At 36.4% G+C, this 19806-nt stretch overlaps 3 protein-coding genes across 4 annotated transcripts in view; 2 read left to right on the top strand and 1 right to left on the bottom strand.

The window, feature by feature from the left end:
• LOC107697013 (secreted frizzled-related protein 5) overlaps positions 1-550 on the bottom strand; it is a 14748-nt gene extending 14198 nt beyond the window's left edge. Inside the window, exon 1 of the mRNA XM_016497629.1 lies at positions 66-550. Coding sequence (XP_016353115.1) covers positions 66-361 — 296 coding nt within the window. The 5' untranslated portion in view covers positions 362-550. The remainder of the gene's footprint in view (positions 1-65) is intronic.
• Positions 1-10782, top strand: part of p4htma (prolyl 4-hydroxylase, transmembrane a) — a 27035-nt gene extending 16253 nt beyond the window's left edge. Inside the window, exons 3-9 of the mRNA XM_016497628.1 lie at positions 3682-3860; positions 5824-5914; positions 6767-6932; positions 8234-8419; positions 8514-8604; positions 8762-8867; positions 10071-10782. Of these exons, the coding sequence (XP_016353114.1) occupies positions 3682-3860; positions 5824-5914; positions 6767-6932; positions 8234-8419; positions 8514-8604; positions 8762-8867; positions 10071-10267 (1016 nt within the window). The 3' untranslated portion in view covers positions 10268-10782. The remainder of the gene's footprint in view (positions 1-3681; positions 3861-5823; positions 5915-6766; positions 6933-8233; positions 8420-8513; positions 8605-8761; positions 8868-10070) is intronic.
• A 2765-nt stretch (positions 10783-13547) lies between these two features.
• Positions 13548-19806, top strand: part of LOC107697011 (sodium- and chloride-dependent creatine transporter 1) — a 20736-nt gene continuing 14477 nt past the window's right edge. For both annotated transcript variants that reach the window (XR_001635151.1, XM_016497627.1), the window contains exons 1-5: positions 13548-13914; positions 15067-15336; positions 17486-17617; positions 17864-18143; positions 19163-19295. Coding sequence is in view for 1 of the 2 variants with exons in the window: in XM_016497627.1 (XP_016353113.1) it covers positions 13890-13914; positions 15067-15336; positions 17486-17617; positions 17864-18143; positions 19163-19295 (840 nt within the window). In the remaining variant the exon portion in view is untranslated. The remainder of the gene's footprint in view (positions 13915-15066; positions 15337-17485; positions 17618-17863; positions 18144-19162; positions 19296-19806) is intronic.

Here is a 19806-nt window from a genome sequence, read left to right as displayed (position 1 = left end):
TTTAGTGTTCAGCATCATTGTTCCTGCCGATCACTGAGAGTCAGTCTATTATAAGGAAGTCTTACCTCTCAAGGCACACAGGAGCGAAGAGCGAGCACAGGAAGATGCGGGCGTGTGGGTGGCACTCTCGGGCGAGTAGCGGCAGCCAGCTAGTGCTCTGCTGCACCGCTTCAGCTGGAGATTCGTGTCCCAGCAAGTTGGGCATCCGCATGCTGTTGTAGCCCAGACCCTGGCACAGGGCCATGTTGCTTGGGATGGGCACACAACGAGAGGATCCCTGGTGTTCCCAGAGTCCGCTGGGCACGGCACCGATGCCAGGGCCGAGCAGGAGCAGCAGTAGAGCAGACACTGTCAGCATCATAGTCCAGAGAGCGTCAGAGAGCTGGAGGGTCAGTGTAAGGTAGTGTCAGAGTAAATCAGTAATAGGTGCATTTATACACCACTGCCTGAGGCCCATCTGGGAGAGGGCGGGACTTTGCAGGACGTGAGAGTGGATTGGTTAGGGAGGGTGTGTATGTGTGACTGTGTGTGAGGAGCTGATTCTTCCGTTTCTCTGCTGGAGATGATGAACAGTGAGCTCCAATTTACCACACACTTCCTTTTCCTCTCTTCTTTCCTGAGGAGTGTGATTATTATAATATAACACAACAGATTACTCACGAGTCAGAGGAGGTGTTCTCACACACACACACACACACTAGATGCAGATGGATGGATGGATAGATAGATAGATGTTAGGTATATAAATAGATGAATAGATAAATTTCTAGATAGATGGTTAGATAGACATAAATTGCAAGATAGATAGATATAGATTGATAGAAAGATGTTAGATATATAAATTGATAGATACTTTTCAGTATAGATGATAAATGGATAGATAAATTGCAAGATTGATAGATTGATTGATTGTGAGCTAGAAAAATGGATAGATAAATTGCAAGGGGGTGGTTAGACAGATAGATGGTTAGATATATAAATTGATTGATAAATTTCAATATAGATAGATAAATGGATAGAAACATTTCTAGATAGATAAATGGGTAGATAAATTGCGAGAGATAGAAAAATTAATAGCTAAATTGCTAGATAGATGGTTAGACAAATAGATGGTAGATATATAAATTGATAGATACATTTCTAGATAGATGGATTCATAGATGTTAGGTAAATTAATGGATAGATAAACTAACAGACATGGATAGATAGATAGATGGATGGACGGACGGACGGACGGACGGACGGACGGACAGATAGATAGATGGATAGGTGAGTGGATAGATAAATGTTTGGATAGATTAGTAGATGATTAGATGTTCATGGTTAGATGGATAGATAAATGTATTTGGATATGTTTTTTGTGTTCACTGTATGAGAAGTTGTTTTGGGAACGGTCAGCCAGTGAAAGTGTAAAGCTCTGGGAAGGCCTGGCTGTGACAGAGGTGTGTGAAAGGAAGTGTGTAAGTGTGAGAGGGCTGGAGCGGCGTCTGTGCGTGTGTGATGCTCAGGAGTTTTTCTTCCCCTGCTGGGAGCACCACACAATGTCTACCCCAAAAATGGCCCTCACTTCCTGTCCACTTCATTCCCAGGACCCTTTCTTTCCCCCTCGTCCCATCTATTGAATTAGAGAGACCGCATCTCTCGCAGACAAACCATGCGGAAGAGCTTTATCAAGAGCGTGCGTCTCTGTGCGTGTATATGTTTATGCGTTGTCTGCATTTGAATGATGTTGAACAATAACAGTGGTAGATAATGCTGAAACCTATATACAGTGATCTAAATCACCGAGCACTCTCACCCATCCCAGAGACACAATGGCCCCCGCCGGAACACATTAATGGCACAGTCTCATTAACACTCTCAATGGGTCAGGCAATACCATGAGTCTCAAAGAGGGGGATGGGCGCAATTTATTATATTTGCCAACTTAGTGGCCTCTGCTCTAATCTTAGCCATTTAAAAATGTGTCCATTACCCAGATTAAACCAGTCTTAATATATACAGTACTAGTCAAACATTTGGATACACCCACTCATTCTTTATTATTATTATTATCTTCCAAATGATTTTCGAAGTATTGTATGGTAAACCAAAACAAAGAACATTTATGTTCGTTTGTTTGCAAATAATATTTATAAAATATGTATTTATCTTCAAATAATAATTTCAAAATCATCAGTTTATTTGCACATAATATCTATAGAAAAATTTATTTACCGATAATTGCAGATTAATATTTATAAAACATTTATTTTTGCAAATAATAGTTATAAAAATGTTTAGTTATTTATTTGCAAACAATATAAAAAAATATTTATTGCACACAATATTTATATAAACCCTTTTAATTGCATATTAATATTTATAAAAAAATAGTTGTGTTTATTTATGTTTTATAAAATAATATTTATAAAAACACTTATTTGCAAATTATATTTATGGGGGGGAAAATCATTTCTTTATTTATTTACAAAGAATATATGTACATTAATTAAATTAACGTATATAGAATAAATACATTATTTTTTATTTATTTGCTTATTATCTCCAAAAACATTTTCCTATATTAATATACTTGCTTTGTAAATATATTCATATGCTTACGTTTACATTTGCCTACAACACAAATTTTATTTTAAGCATACAACTTTCAAATCTTTAAGATGGTGTCACCCTAACAATTTTAGTAAATTTATCCCAAACGTCTGTGGCCTGTTGCATAAACTGATTAGACTAGTCATAGAAGTTAGTCATCTAATTGTATTTCTGTAAGGCTGGTCGTTATTCAAGTCAGTTACATAAAACAGAAAATTAGTCTAATTTGAATCCGAAAGTAAGACAGATTGCCCTTGGCTAACTGCTAGTTGGTCAAGCTAGTTCTTAAGATAAACCGTCTTAAGATAGTAGCTGTGTTTATGCAACTGGACTCGGACTGACTAGTACTTTTTTACTACCAACTTCTGTATCTTCACATTCACCTGGGAATGATAGTTCTCACCAAATGAGAATTGATTACATTAACACCCATTTGCAGTGTCTGTTGATTAGCCTGCATAGTGTTAGTGTGATCCTTTAATCCTGGAGTCTAATCTCATAATGTTCCCCCTGTCTGCCTCTCACAGACACTTACTGCTACAATAGATCAAACACAGATACTCTGAAATCAGGTCAGCCTTTAAGACTCTCTTAACACATTGTTAGGAGGTGTGCTGGGATCTTCAGCTGATACCCACAACAGAGAAGACTGTAAGCAATCACATAGCAATGCTCTAGAATTCACCTTACCATACCAGCATCACGGAGGAACATTTGCCATGTTAATTTGCCTTAAAAGTAGTGCTGCCAAACGATTAATCGCGATTAATCGCATCCAAAATAAAAGTTTTTGTTTACATAATATATGTGTGTACTGTGTATATTTATTATGTATATATAAATACACACACATACAGTATATATTTAGAAAATATGTACATGTATTACAATCATATAATTTATATTATAAACATATTTAATATATAAACATAACATAGTTTTTCTAAAATATATACATGCATGTGTGTCTATTTCTATATACGTAATAAAAAGAACAGTAGTGTGTATATATTATGCAGTATAGGATATATAGGTGCTTAAAATGCAGCATGCAGACTGACAGTGGCATGTTGACGTGTGTTTCAGAGATCCCGGGGTTCCTGAGTGTGGAGGAGAGCAGTGTGGTGATGCAGCTGGCCCAGCTGAAGGGCCTGACCCACAGCTCTCTGCTCACAGCGCCAGACAGCCAGGAGGAGCACCTCACTCAAGACCAGCTCTTCAGCCTGCTCGACCTCAACCAGGACGGCCTTCTGCAGAGAGAGGAGGTCAGACACAGTGCTGCCACTTACATGTATCAGTTCAGTGGCTTCAATAGAATAAAAGAACATTTAGTCAGTAGGGGTGGGCAATATGGCAAAAATATCATTTCACGATTTTTTCCAGAAATATCACTATTTTATCACGATTCTTTGCCATGTTGGTTGTACTATTTTGCAAGTTGGCTGAGCAGTAAACTAACTAACTTCCCTATTTTAAAAACAAAGCCTTACAAGGTAACCAAATATAAAAAAAAAAGAATTATATATATATATATAAAATAAAAAGAGATATTTAGGTTAAAGTGGGTGAAGAAACAAATGAAAGGTTTTATTAAAGTTCTTGTGTTTTGTTGTTTAATTAACATTAAAGGGATAGTTCACCCAAAAATCAATTAATTTACTCACACTCAAGTTGTTTTTTAAACCTGAATGAGTTTCTTTTTCTGTCGAACTTAAATGTTATTTTGAAGAAAATGGGTAACCAAACAGTTGCTGGTCCCCAGTGGCTTCATAGTTTTTTTAAAGTCAATGTGGACCAGCAAGTTTTTGGTTACCCACATTCTTTAAAATATCCTCCTTATCACATTCAACCATTCTGGAAAGGGGTTCATTCTGTAACCCAGGAGATAACATGGAAAAGTTTTATTTCATCTCCTTCACTTTATTTGTTGAATGACACTCCTAAAGATCTTTTTGACTCGGACTCTAAGCCTTTGTTTAGAATACTCTCATTTTTGGCTAAAAAATGTATTCTACTGAAGTGGTCTACGCCTCAGGTTCCAACTGTTACTATGTGGATATCCCAGCTGTCTGCCTTTCTTCCTCTGGAGAAATTAACTTATGATCTCAATCACAAGTTGGACAAATTCTGGAGACTTTGGGAACCCCTCCACTCTTTTTTTACAAAAACTCTGAACTTTTATTTTAAGAGAGCTTTGGCTCTTCCTTACCTGACATGTTTTTGTTTGAATTAAGAATTGTTTGGTAGAGATTAATATTTTATTTATTTATTTATGCATTTAGCAGACGCTTTTATCCAAAGCGACTTACAGTGCATAATTAATAATAATAATAATAATGAATAATTAATTAATAATTAATATATTCAGGGATGTGCTATTTAATTCTCAGCGCTTGGGGGTTTTGTTTGTTTGTGTGTTTGTCTGATTGTTTTGATTGTTAGTGCCTGTATTATTTGAAAATCCTTAATAAAAAAAAAAGAAAAAAAATATGTAAAATGCAATAATAATATAATAAACATTGAATAAACAAATATTTAAAAAAATTGTTTTAAAAATCCTCCTTTGTGTTCAGCACAAGAAAGAAATGAATGCAGGTTTGGGACAACATGTGAGTGACTAAATAATAACAGAAATGTAATTTTCTGTTATTAAACAGAAAATTAAAGCCGTTGCAAACCTGTGCGAGTTGTGGTGGACAGGAATATTTTCAGTCATAATGACTTTCAGATAGGGATGTGCGTTTTAAGGATTCAATGAATCATTCATTAAGATGGACTTGCCGCCACCTACTGGCGGTTTTTGTGTCATATTTATTTATCCGTGACAGGCCTAAACCTGCCAAATTCCCAGCACATAAACACACTCAGCAAAATATCGTTTAACTATAGTTATCGACTATATATTATAAAATCGACTATTATCGATTTTATAAGTCTCTAAAAATACAGAGATATTATTTTTTGTCAATATCGCGCACCCCTACATTCGGTGTATATAAATACATTGTATATGTTCTTCAAAAACATGGTAGTTTTCAGTGCTTCTTTGAAAGCTAAATAACTCATTTTTTGTTCCACGTAAGAAAATAATACAGTTACAATACAGAACAATGAGAGAGTGAGGAAATGATGACAGAATTCTGTTCTTGGGAATACTGAGTGAACTGAGAGATAGAAACAGTAATAAAATTAATATTCCCAGAATTAAAAGCATCTGTTCTGCTGCAGATTTTGAGTCTGTCCCATTCGACTGATGGATCTTGGCTGAGCTCATACAATTTACGGAAAATCCACACCGGGCTTGAGACCAACCCTTCTGGTAAGTGAAGTGTGTGTGTGTGTGTGTGTGTGGGAGAGAGAGAGTGGTGTGTCTGACACAATGACACAACATGCAGTGTTTTCTAGCAGCTTCCGGATGGATCCTATCGTCACTCATTAAAGTCTCATTAATATGAGGGTTACACACACACACATCCGGTCGCATATGGTCTCGCTGAGGTAGCGTCCCCTCTTCCGGTCCCCCTGCTCTATTGTCTGGAGAGCGTCCCGCTGTGGTTCGGTTCCGGAGGGGAAAGAGTAAAGACTCACTGACCCGCAAATAAAGGAGAAAAACAGAGAAATGCTATTCTTGTTTTTCTCGCCTTGCTCATTGTAACGCTGCCATCAACAGTTATGTTTTACTTGTGGTGTTTTTTTTGAGGTGAGCATCTCTATTACTGTTTCACATACTTAAGGTAGAGGGTTTAAACACATCCCTAAACCTAAATAGTAAACCTTTGGATGTAACTTCTCCTGCATCATTTGTGATTTGTGCTACATAATGATGCCTCAAATCATAAGGCTTGTCGACGAATCCCAAAGACTTACAATGAAGGAGGAGTCCAAGCCATATATAGAGACCAGAATATCATAGAGACTTGTAAATGGGCTCAGTTGACCTGGACCTGAAGGAAACTACTTAGAACATGCTAGCAACCACATAGAAATGCGTTAAAAATTTTCAGAACTTGGCAACCATATAGCAACACATCTCCCACAATATACTGGCACTTCTTCCTCATTTCTTCATGACTTTCAGCTTTAAATGGTCAAATAGATGCATTAACTCTCTGAATGTGATTTTATTGCTACATGGAAGCTATAGGTGATTTCGAGGGGTGTGTGTTTGCAGGAGTTTTGTCTCTGCAGGAGTTTAAGCGTGTCAGTGGTGGAGTGTTGCAGTACAGCACCGCTGGCCAAGGCTTGGACGGGCATGCCAAGGTCAGGCAGAGAAGCACACACACTCGACTTTACCTCGGAGAGGGCACACACCACCTGCTGAAGAGCATCAGAAACAGGTAAGGCTTTCTGATGGGCGAAGTAGTGCTTAAAGCTCAGAGCTGGTCATCAAAAGGTTCCTGGTTCGATCTGGCACAATCATGCACTTGAGCAAGGCACTTAAAGAGATAGTTTACACTTTAATTGTTTACTCACCTTCATATCATTCCAATCCTGTACGGCTGTCTTTGTGCTGTGGAACAATTTGTTTTGTTTTGTTTTGTTTTGGACTTCTCATTGACATTCATTCTATGGACAAAGAAGTTGGAACAGTTTGTTTTGTGTTCATTTTTTTTTTCTTAGTTTTGTTTGGTTTTGGACTTCTCATGGACTTTCACTGTATGGACAAAGAAGTTGGAACATTTTGTTTTGTTTGTGTTCATTTTTGTTTTATTGTTTTGGACTTCTCATAGGCTTTCATTGTATGGACATATAAGTTGGAAAATTGTAGGTTTGTTTTTTCTTTGCTTTTGTTTTGTTTGGACTTCTCATTGACTTTCATTGTATGGACAAAGAAGTTGGAACGTTTTGTTTGTGTTCATTTTTTTTTCCTTTTTTTTTTGGACTTCACAGACGAAATAAATTGAAACATCAGTTTTGTTTTGGACTCCACATTGACTTTAATTGTGTAGACGAAGAAGTTGGAACTTTTTTTTCTTTCTTTGTTTTGCATTGTTTTGTTTTGGACTTCTCGTTGACTTTCAATATATGGACAAAAAAGTTGGAACGTTTTGTTTGTGTTTATTTTTGTTTTATTGTTCTGTTTTGGACTTCGCATTGGCTTTAATCTAGTTTTTTGTTTTGCTTTGCTTTGTTTTGGACTTCTCATTGACTTTCATTGTATGGACAAACAAGTTGGAACATTTTGTTTTGTTTGTGTTTTTGAACATTTTTTTTCAGTTTGTTTCGTTTTGTTTTGGGATGCACAGACAAAAACAATTGAAACATTTGTTATGTTTTGTCTTGTTTTTGCCTTCCATATTGACTTTCACTGACAAAACCAGTTGAAACTAAACAAAACAGAAAAGAAAAGAGACGGAGAAAAAAATAAATAAAAGGAGTTTGGTGTTCTGTAGCAGAAAGACACCCATACGGGATTGGAGTGATATGAGGGTGAGTAATTGATGACAGTATTTTAATTTTGGGGTGAACTGTCCCTTTAATCCCGGGTCACCGCAGGAAGATTTTTCTTGAAATAACATTGCTTTAGGGTAAAAATCTGCTACTTACTTGTGTACTAGACATTGTACAAAGTAGAGATAGATTAAGACATGCAGATAAAAGCATAGACAAACTATTTATTTATTTATTTTTTCTCCAGAGTAACCCGTTTAACGCGACTGCCGTCCTCATTGGTCGATCTCAGCGAGCCAATGGAAGTCGTCCGTTATGAGCAGGGCGGCTACAGCCACGCCCACCACGACAGCGGCCCCACCAATCACGACAGCAGCTGCGCCCACACACACCTGGTAGCTAATAACTCCGCCTCCAAGCAGGTCGCATGCAGGTACATCTACTGTATAAGACATTTGGAATCTGTTTGAGTGACTCTTAAAAATGTTTCGCCATAATAAAAAGACTGTATCTGACCTGATACGCAGGTATCTGACGGCCTTGCTGCATCTGAACTCGGCGGATGGAGGTGGAGAGACCAGCTTCCCTGTGGCTGACAACAGGACATACGAGGAGGAGGTGAGCCATTTCCTGTTTCTATGGCAACTGGGGGAGGTGAGCTCTGTTGCCATGGCAACCAGGCAGCAACAGGAAGAAGGTCTTGAATTATGATAGCTATCTTAGGCACTTGACGTTATTGCAGCTTCACTTTTGTGTGTGTGTGTGTGTGTTGCAGGTCTTAGGTGATCTCTCTCAGCAGTACTGTGATAAAGGTAATCTGAAGGTCAAACCTGTTGCTGGAACCGCTCTGCTGTGGTATAACCACCTCTCAGATGGCAATGGTGAGTTTCTCTTTTTCATATGCCTCCATTTCCTGTATTTGTGACTATATCTTTTTTTTTTTTTTATTGTTATCAGAGCTGGGTAGATTACTTACTAATTGTAATCCGTCACTGATTCCAAATTACATGACAAAAATTGTAGTTAGTAACGTAATCCATTAGATTACACATTTTAGGTAATATAATCACACTACTTTTGGATTACTTTTGACCTAACTCATTTATCACATTGATTTAAATAGGATAATCTTGTACCATATTAATATAAAAATATAAATCAGTAAGAAAATATATTCTATTCGTTGTTATTAGCAACATGAAGTGCGATAAACATTACTGTACATTACGTCAAGGTTTCCCAAACTGAAGTGTGTGATGAAACTGCAGGGGGTTTATGAGTTGAATGAAAAGCTAATAATTAAAAAAATCATAAAAATGTAAAATCATAAAAATGTTAAATTAAAATAAATCATTTTAAAATCAATCAAACTAAAACGCTAAAAAAAATTTGTTGTTTACCTGCATGTCATGTGACCATAATCAATGTCAGAGAAACATGAACATTCAAATGTGATACTTAATTATTAAAAAATGTATTTGTAAATCTCAGGTAAATATATTAGGTGAAAGAAAATCAGATAACAAAAAAGTTGGTGAATTTATGTGCATTTTAATGTGTTTGAAAGACAAACGCCTTCCAAAGTAATACATGGGAAAATAACCGATTGTGTGATAATTCAAATAAAAATTAATGTGTTCATCAGTAGATAATGCGATGTTGAAACACTTCTTAAACTTGAAATGATTTTTGTAAATCCTGTGGTCAAATGCTGTGCAGCCATCTGACTAATGGCTGATCTCTGTGTGAATGTCCACGAAACTGGAAGATTTTCTGAGTGTATATAAGCAGTAGGCTTTTAGAAAGGAACATTTAAAAGATGTAAAAAAGGAAATAGGGTGAATCAATAAATTCTGAATAATTTATTTCTATTGTGAAAATAATATGCAACCATAAAAAGAATCTGGAGTCTGATTATGAGTATTTTAAAATATAACCTAATCTAACTACAAGTACTTATTTTTTGTAATCTGATTACGTAATCCAGATCACATGTAATGAGATACTTCCCAGCTCTGATTGTAGCATATGCATGATGAATATGAATGAACTCACCATTGTTCTTCTTCACATATTTCCGTCAGGTTGGGTTGGAGAGCTGGATGAATTCTCTCTGCACGGCGACTGCTTAGTCACTCGGGGCTTCAAATGGACAGGAAGTGTGTGGGTGAACATCGACCCAGAGCAGCAGCGGCAGGAGCGCTACCAGCGTCTGGTCTCATGGCATCCAGACGGCCAAAGTAAAAAGCCCGAGCACGGAGACCTTCACCAAGACCTCTGAACCAGACGATCAGACAGCTGATCCAGATTCAGTTTCTGCTAATGTGAAGCCTTGTTTAGGAAAGTAAAAGCTGGTGCAGTAAGAGATACCCGCTGCTGTGAGCTTTACCTTTATATAGCTGTCAGCCCCTGCTCCGGTGACATATCATTTAATATTCATGAGTTCAACAGGGAAATTGCTTTCAATAATAGCTAAACGTTCACTGATACATAGTTTGCTGGTGTCGCACAACTTATTTATTCCCTATTTATGAAAGAGTTTTAGTCAATGTGGTTCAAAGTTATTATTTATTGGTCAATTTGCTATTTATTTAATTATTTATTATTTATTCATATATATCAAATGTGTGGTGTGTACACACACACACATATAAATACAGTCACATAATGTGTGTCTATCTCAGGTTTGGTTACGCACAGGTTGTCTTTTTCCATTTTAATGCACTATTGCAAGCAAAGAAATTGTCAGATATGTAAGTTAAATTAATTATGAAATAAATTAATATTTATAGAAGAGTGAATGGGTGGTGTTTTCGATTTCACTGGTCAACTTTCTGTAGGAATTAAACCTCAGCAATCACACATTACAGATTTCACTGATATACAAGTGCAGGTGTTCCCCACAAGAGGGCATTGTTTTTACTTAACAAGGTTCTGTTTATTTATGCATTAATTTTTGACAAGTATGAAAGCCAGGCTGTGAGGGATTCGAAATACAGTGTGTTCAATGGACCGTGCTGCTGTTTAACAACATACCGATTGTTCAGCTGACAAAACATCTTTCCAAAAACACTTTTAGTACACAAAACTCCATAAAACAGTTTTGAAACTTAGTGGCATGTCTTTTGAATTTTAAACTTTAATGGTGTAGAACTGGCAGTGATAATTTAGAGAATTTCAAACTCATGAGGCGCAATTATATAAAATTACTTAAAGGTGCAGTACTAAAAAAATTACTTAAACCCCTCCCTTTAGGGAAGCTACGGTGGCCGATACAGGACTAAGATGTCGTCGGTAAAGACAGCAGAGAGCAATGAGATTTCTTTACAAAGGTAAATTAAGGAATTATATGTACTTAATTATTTAATAAATTGATGTTATTTTCGAATATTAATGCACTTGTTCATCCTTGTGTCGGTGTTTTATTCGCAAGAACAACAAAGTGACGAAACGCGCTCTGTAGAGCAGTTTGTCCGTTTAGGGCTACTGTAGAAACATGGCGGCTTCCATGTAAGGGGACCCGCGGTGTATGTAGATATAAATTGCTCAATCTGAGGTAATAAAAACATAACGGTTCATTAAGTAAGGTCTTTATACACCTCTGAAAACATAGTTATGTATATTATATTGCATTTCTGTCAATAGATCGACGTAAATATTACACATTGCACCTTTAAGTATCCACTACAGATTCTAACAATTTCTGTTCTAACAATTTGATAAACCTTTAATTTTAGTAACCTTCCATTTGTTTTCAATACAGAAAGCTATATTCTCAGAATGTTGCCACTTTAGATGACACACACATGCCATATTCAAAAGAAAAAAACTTTCAAATGTGCTACCTGAAGGTACTGTACACACACACACACACACACACATTTCTGTAAGCCATTATTGCAAAAGATCCTTTAATACCCTCTGGATCTTGAGGCTTAATACAGAGTCTATGGAATTTTGGGGCTTTTGGTGACTCACTAAACACGAATAGTTTCTCACAGCTGTCTGGCTATGCTTGTGTACTCTATAAATTCGATACTGCTTTGTGAATACCTTTGGTCTTGGCAAAGGCAAAAGACCCTTTCTATCCCCTGAAGTATGATGCAAACTACTTTAATAGGGTACAGTAAGTCTAACCCCCTAAAGGGGGTTATTTAGGTCCATTGTAACTACTAGAGAAGTTAGAATGGAGATGTCTTAAAATGTGTTTTGGTATAAAACTGGACTCGAGTGTATTATGACAGGTAATAATAATAAAAAAAAAGGCATTAATAAATGAATTCATATTCTATGAAATGAGATCTACACTTTTAACTGTTTTAATGATTTTGCCCAGCTAATTAAAGGCCTTTTATTTTTACTACACGAGTGCCTTGGAGTATTTCATCTTCTCAGATTAATAAATGAATATTGATTGAGTAAAATTACTTTAAATATTAAAAATTAAAAACTTTAAAATGCTTAAGTAATTAAAAATTACTTTAAAAAAATTAAAAAGCTACTTTAATATGTCACTTAATTACAAGAACGTACTTTAAAATTACTTAAAATAGTTCAAATCATTTTAAATATGACATAATTTTCACAAACTTCAAATTGTGTGGATCCACTCATATGCACCCACTTAAAATATAGAGTCAAATTGTACAAACAGGTCTAAGTAAATGAATGAATTAATTTGCATAACATGTAATCGGCCATGATAAGCTCAACAGTAAGGTTAAGTCCAGGGAACATCAGTTCAAGTCAGGTTCCTTTAGCCAAACCACAAGCCTCTGGACAGGGCTTGCTTGTTTGTTTTTAAAATAAAAAGTTCTATTTTTGGCAAATATAAAAGCCTTTTCACACCAAAAGTGAAATGAATAAGCCTCAGGCTGAAGGGAAAGTACATTTACGTCCGTACAGTAGAATGCAGAAGAAGAAATGTCAACACACTTCAGCAATAAAAAAAGACACAAATGTTTGTCTAGAGTAATTTTTGCTTATTAGTACGGTTGAACTGGATCATCGAAGGTCAGAAGCAAAGACATTGGTTAATAGAATGGGAATAAATACATAAAGGATATTTGTGTTGTTTAACATTTAATTATTGCAGGTTTGCGTCATATTCTGAGTTGCATTATTTTTATTCATTTTGAGGAATACTGAATCTGTTTTTTTTTTTGTATGTTTTTTTTTGTGAGTGAGCTGAATTAATGCATATTCATATTTATTTTAGAACTACAGTAACATCTCCTGATTTCTCTCAACATGGGGACAGGAGAGCTGTCAATCAATAAATTGGAAAAAAAAAGTAACTTGCGTTACTTATTTGAAAAAGTAACTCAGATATTCTCTTGTAAATGAAAAAGTAATGCGTTACTTTACTAGTTACTTGAAAAAGTAATCTGATTACGTAACTCGCGTTACTTGTAATGCGTTACCCCAACACTGGCGATAACGTCGGACATCAGCCAATCACAGACGACCGCACATTCCTCAGCCAATCACAGCGCCGCGCCGAGCGTCATGACCGGGACGCTGCAGCTGAGCGCTGATGCTTAGATCCAACGAGACAGGCGCAACCTCACACCTGCTTTTCCCTTCACCAAACCGGGAGCTCCTTTAAGACTTACTATCATGCGCGTTTAACCAACATCCATGCGATTCTTCAGGCTTACCTTCAAGTGCTTTGTCGACTGCTTTTGAGACCCTTTTATTCCTCGTCTGCCAGCGACGCACGTCGATTATTATAACTTGGAGATCAGTCTTGTCAACGTTCTGCAGAAGATCAGTTTCACACAAACAATCAGACAGCAACCCCACGGAAAAGTACCGCACAACGCGAATTAAAAAATAATAAAAGGTGAAGAGCCGTTATTAGTTAGTTCTCGCGCGCGACGCTCTGCTGGCCAGTGCGCGGCATGTCGCCAGAAGAGCATTTCTCCAGTAAGAATGGCTTTATATGCTTGTTTGTTTACATACCTATTGATAATAACAGGAATAACACGTTAATAACTGTGTATTTACATAGACCTGATGTAAAATGTAATCTATAAATCGATTGAATCAGATTGGTGTTTGCGTAGTAATGTATCTCCAGATCTGGTCTCCATGTGTTTACTAGTGCTGTCAAGCGATTAATCGCATCCAGAATAAACGTTTTGTTTACATAATATATGTGTGTACTGTTTTATTATGTATATATAAATACACACGCACATACAGCATTTATTTGGAAAATATTTAAATGTCTATATTTATATTAATATAATTTATATTATAAATAAATATATTTAATATATAAACATATTTTTCTGAAATATATACATGCATGTGTGTATTTATATATTCATAATATAGGACAATATTTGGCCGAGCTACAACTATCTGAAAATCTGGAATCTGAGGGTGCAAAAAAATCAAAATACTGAGATGATCGCCTTTAAAGTTGTCCAAATTAAGTTCTTAGCAATGCATATTACTAATAAAAAATTACGTTTTGATATATTTACGGTAGGAAATTTACAAACATGATCTTGGAACATGATCTTTACTTAATATCCTACTGGTTTTTGGCATAAAATAAAAATGGATAATTTTGACCCATAAAATTTATTGTTGGCTATTGCTACAAATATACCCCAGCGACTTAAGACTTAACATATTACTCTATTATTAATATTAATTTATAAATGTCAGTGTTATTGTTGTATTATTTCTATAATATTACAGTTATTAATGTTTTGAATTAACATTTATTTTTATACTTTCGGTTTTTATTTTAATTTTAGTTTAATTTCTTTCTTTGAAGTCTTTGTGTGCTTTGGTCATTTTTAGTACTTTTTGGTTTTTAATAATACTAAGTTTAGGTTGAATTTTTTTTTTTTTAAAAGGGTCACACACACACACACACACACACACACACACACATATATATATACATACGCACACACACACATATATATGAACTATTTAAATCAAATATGCAAATTTGTGATATCAAATTTTTACACTTTATTACAAACTACTGGAGTTCATATCAGTTCAAATGTTGCTGTTATTAAAGCAAAAGAAGGGTCATGTTCGTCTCTCTCTCAGATTATGGCGGCACGTGTGAGGATGAATCTCAGGAGGAAGCAGAAGTCGCCCGTCCTTTGGTGTCAGAAACTGAGGGGTCCAGTACGGAGGCTGCTGAGCCCAGTGTTTGCGTGGGTTTGATGAAGACCGGTGACCCCAACACAGAACTGGGGCATTCAGAACGACAAACATGGAGCAGGCAGATGGACTTTATCATGTCCTGTGTTGGATTTGCTGTTGGCCTTGGAAACGTCTGGAGATTTCCTTACCTCTGTTTTAAGAATGGAGGAGGTGAGATATATACAGTCAGGCACAGATATATGACATTTAACCGAACTGATACATAGAGTGGGGTCTAAAAGTCTTGAGACCAAATTGAAAATGTGAGATTTTCCTTTCTATACTCAATTATTGATCAATTAGTGACCCTGTATTTAAAAAGTAAAATGTTGCTCACCCTCAGGCCATCCAAGATGTAGATGAGTTTGTTTCTTCATCAGAACAAGAAATGCAGCACTTGCTCAATGGATCCTCTGCAGTGAATGGGTGCCGTCAGAATGAGAGTCCAAACAGCTGATAAAAACATCACAATAATCCACAAGTAATCCTCACCACTCCAGTCCATCAGTTAGTCTTGTTAAGTGTTTGTCTTATTTGTAATCCATCAAGACGTTTTAACTTCAAACCATTGCTTCTGTCCAAAATAATCCATAATCCAAAATAACTTCATAATAGCTTCCTCCAGTGAAAAAGTCCATCCCCTGGTGTCCTCTCACATCAAAACCCACCAATGTATTTGTTTAGATCTGTTTTGGACTGTTTTTGTTTGATCTATATATTTCTCTATATGCATATTTCTGATTCAGACAAAACTTTTTCACTGGAAAAAGCAATATTATGGACAGAATGTTACAAACATCTTAATAATGCATTTGAAGTGTTCCACTTCACAAGCCGTTAACTGATGGACTGGAGTGGTGTGGATTACTTCTGGATTATTGTGGAGTTTTTATCAGCTGTTTGGACTCTCATTCTGACGGCACCCATTCACTGCAGAGCATCCACTGGTGAGCAAGTGATATAATGCTGCAATTATCCAATTCTGTGCTGATGAAGAAACAAAATCATCTACATCTTAAATGGCCTGAGGGTGAGTGAATTTTCAGCAAATTTCCATTTTTGAGTGAACCGTTCCTTTAACACTAATAAACTAAATCATCTGAAATGTAAAGAGGAATCTGCCAGTAGAGATAAATTAGAAGGTCAAAGCACTGAGAAAAATAAACATGGGCCCGACAGACAGTAAGAAAGAGGAAGGACAATGGCTGTCTACTGTTCATGGCCTAAGTTTATCAAAGGTTGAAGAAGTGATACTCTGTTCTTTGTTCTCCTCTCCTTCTCTCGTAACATTAACCACCTGCACAGCTCTTCTGACGCTTGTAGGTGGTGATGTATGTGGCTCAGAGTTATAAGCTTTTTTTGTTTCCCCTTTACTGCCAGCTGAAGCGTGTCAGTAAGTCAGCATCAGTGTCATAAGACGCCTGATGATCTCAAGAACAGAGTCAGTTGTGTCTGTAGAGCTGATACTAAACACTGGATTTGTTATCTGTCTGTAAACAACATGATTTGCAATGCAGACCTAATCTATTTTGGTCTCTCTCTTACATACACAAAGACTACATTTTAAGAGTTTTCTTAAAATAGTATGCCCCAAAAATGAAAATTACCCCATGATTTACTCACCCTCAAGTCATCCTACGTGTATATGACTTTCTTCTTTCAGACGAATACAATCAGAGTTACATTAAAAATGTCCTGGCTCTTCCAAGCTTTATAATAGCTTTATAATTAACCCCCCCGGAGCCGTGTGGAGCACTTTTTATGATGGATGGATGCACTTTTTTGGGCTTCAAAATCTGGACCACCATTCACTGCTATTATAAAGCTTGGAAGAGCCAGGACATTTTTAATATACTCAGATTGTATTCGTCTGAAAGAAGAAAGTCATATACACCTAGGATGACTTGAGGGGGAGTAAATCATGGGATAATTTTCATTTTTGGGTGAACAATTCCTTTAAGTGTGTTGAAAAAATAACATATAATACATTTCATTTAATTGCAATTAATATGCAATTAAGTGTCCGAAAGCATTACTTTCAGTTCAAGCTTAAGTATACTATTTCTGTAACAAGCATTTGAGTCCGAAATTTTCGCATGCATTTATTTTTTCGCATTCGTCATCCTTTCCTATCAAAATGCATGCTACAGATGCGAAAATGCAGAAAATCGAACCTGATCCGAATTTTCTTTATGACGGACGAACGTTTCGGAGGCAGTGTGTAAATGTGATTGACACAACGTGAGGCCGTATTTATTTTTTAATGTGCAAAAATTTCTGACTCAGTTTGCAAAATCTTGTTATTTCCTGTGTGTTGCAGGTGTGTTTCTGATCCCCTATGTCCTGATGGTGTTTGTTGGAGGTGTTCCAGTGTTCTTCCTGGAGATCGCATTGGGTCAGTTCATGAAACAGGGTGGAGTCGCCACATGGAACATCGCACCTCTTTTTAAAGGTGGAGTATTATTAACAGCCCAAAATGTTTGTATTTCAAATCACAACCCTTGCCAACCTCTAGTTAAACAGATCCATACCTCATCCTACCAGCAATTATCTTTCATTTTAATGGCAAATTTATTATTGAATATTGATATTGATTTATAATGGAATATTGATCTGTCTGGCTTTTAATATCATCCAGCGTGATGCATAGCAAGTATCGCAGCAGGCTGAAGAAGGACAGTGTCTTTCTTTCCTCCAGGGCTTGGAATGGCATCAATGGTGATCGTGTTCTTCTGCAACACCTACTACATCATGGTTCTGGTGTGGGGCCTGTATTTTCTGGCTCACTCCTTCACTTCCCCTCTGCCGTGGGCCACGTGCGGACACGAGTGGAACACAGTCAACTGTACCACTAACTTCAGCCGCGTGTGTTTCAATCAGTCACTGTCCCCTTCCCCTCCCAACGTCTCCTCCCTCAACACCAGTGCCAGCTGTCTGGAGCACACGGGTTTGCGATCATCTGTTATGGAGTTCTGGGAGTAAGTGTCTTTGAAATGGTTTCCAATCTTGATTAGACCCTGGCACAGATTTTTATTTATATTTTGATGAGAAAATGTTGTGGCATCAGATGAGCTATTGAAGTTCTTAAAGGGATACTTCACCCAAAAATGAAAATTCTGTCATTTACTCACCCTCAAGTTGCTCTGTTGAGCACAAAAGAAGATATTTTAAAGAGTCACTCGGTTGACGGTAGCCATTGACTTCAGTAGTATAAAAAAATACTATAGAAGTCAATGGCTACCGTCAACTGCTTGTGTATTACAGTTTTTCTCGATTGCTTAAACATATTTCTTGAAACTATGCCTCATATTCTCAAAACAGTAAACACAAATCCATAACGTCTCACCCAATTCCCCAAACATCCTATTTTCAGGTCAAAATGAAGCTCTACACTCAAAACCATTCACTCTTGCTGAAAAACCAAACCTTTCCCTCAGACATCACACACAAGCTTTCAAAAACACACACACTACAACATAGTATTACGCACTGAATTCAAAACAATACTACAAAAAACAAAAACAAAAACCAGTAATAAGTTATGTTGCTTGTGGTTCTCCCCCTCAAGGAACTTTTCACATAATGAACACATGTGTATACATTTGCACATTTTTTATTCCTTAATGTACTGTACAGTACAATACACCAAACAACAACAAAAAATATTCTGCCCCAGCATCACATCTTTGTTCTGGGTCAGGCCAGAGAATCTCGTCCACATCACAGGCTATATTGGCCCTAGCCAGGCAGAAAGTCAGAATTCTGACTTTATATCTCGCAGTTCTGACTTTATTTCTCAGAATTGTGAGTTTATATCTCTCAATTATGACTTTTTAACTCGCAATTGTGAGTTTATATCACGCAATTCTGAGAAAAAAAGTCAGAACTGTGAGATAAAAAGTCGCAATTACCTCTTTTATTTTTTATTCAGTGGCGGAAACGGGCTTCCATACTTAGTGTTAACTTTAGTTTGACAACATGTTTCTTTCTCGATCAGGCGTAAAGTCCTACGTCTGTCTGGTGGTTTGGATGAAGTGGGTGACATCAGCGGTTACATGGTCTTGTGTCTGCTTGCTACGTGGGTCATTGTCTACTTCTGCATCTGGAAGGGTGTTAAGTCCGCTGGAAAGGTACAAATATATGTTTGTGAAAGATGGTGGCTGAACAATATTATTTCAAAAAGAAATTAATACTTTTATTTAGCAAGGATGCATTAAAGTGATCAAAAATTACAGTAAAGACGATCATAATGTTACAACAAATTTGCATTTGAAATCAGTGCTGTTCTTTTGAACTTTCTATTTATCAAAGAAACCTGAACAAATGACTTGCGGTTTCCATAAAAATGTGAAGAAATGTTTCTTGAGCAGCAAATCGGCATATCAGAATGATGTCTGAAGGATCATGTGACACTGAAGACTGGAGTAATGAGGCAGCTTGGCATCACTGGAATAAATTACATTTTGCATATTATTATTTTATTATATTATAAAATTATATATTTATTATATATTAACATAGAAAATATAGAAAACAGTTATTTTAAATTGTAATAATATTTCACAATATTACTGTTTTTACTGAATGTTTGATCAAATAAATGCAGCTTTGTTGAGCATAAGAGACTTCTTTCAAAAACAC

This window comes from Sinocyclocheilus anshuiensis, unplaced genomic scaffold, assembly GCF_001515605.1.
Source record: "Sinocyclocheilus anshuiensis isolate Anshui unplaced genomic scaffold, SAMN03320099.WGS_v1.1 scaffold130, whole genome shotgun sequence".
Classification (NCBI taxonomy): Eukaryota; Metazoa; Chordata; class Actinopteri; order Cypriniformes; family Cyprinidae; genus Sinocyclocheilus; species Sinocyclocheilus anshuiensis.
The sequence above is the reverse complement of the archived record's forward strand: the minus strand, read 5'-3'. Positions and strand labels throughout refer to the sequence as shown.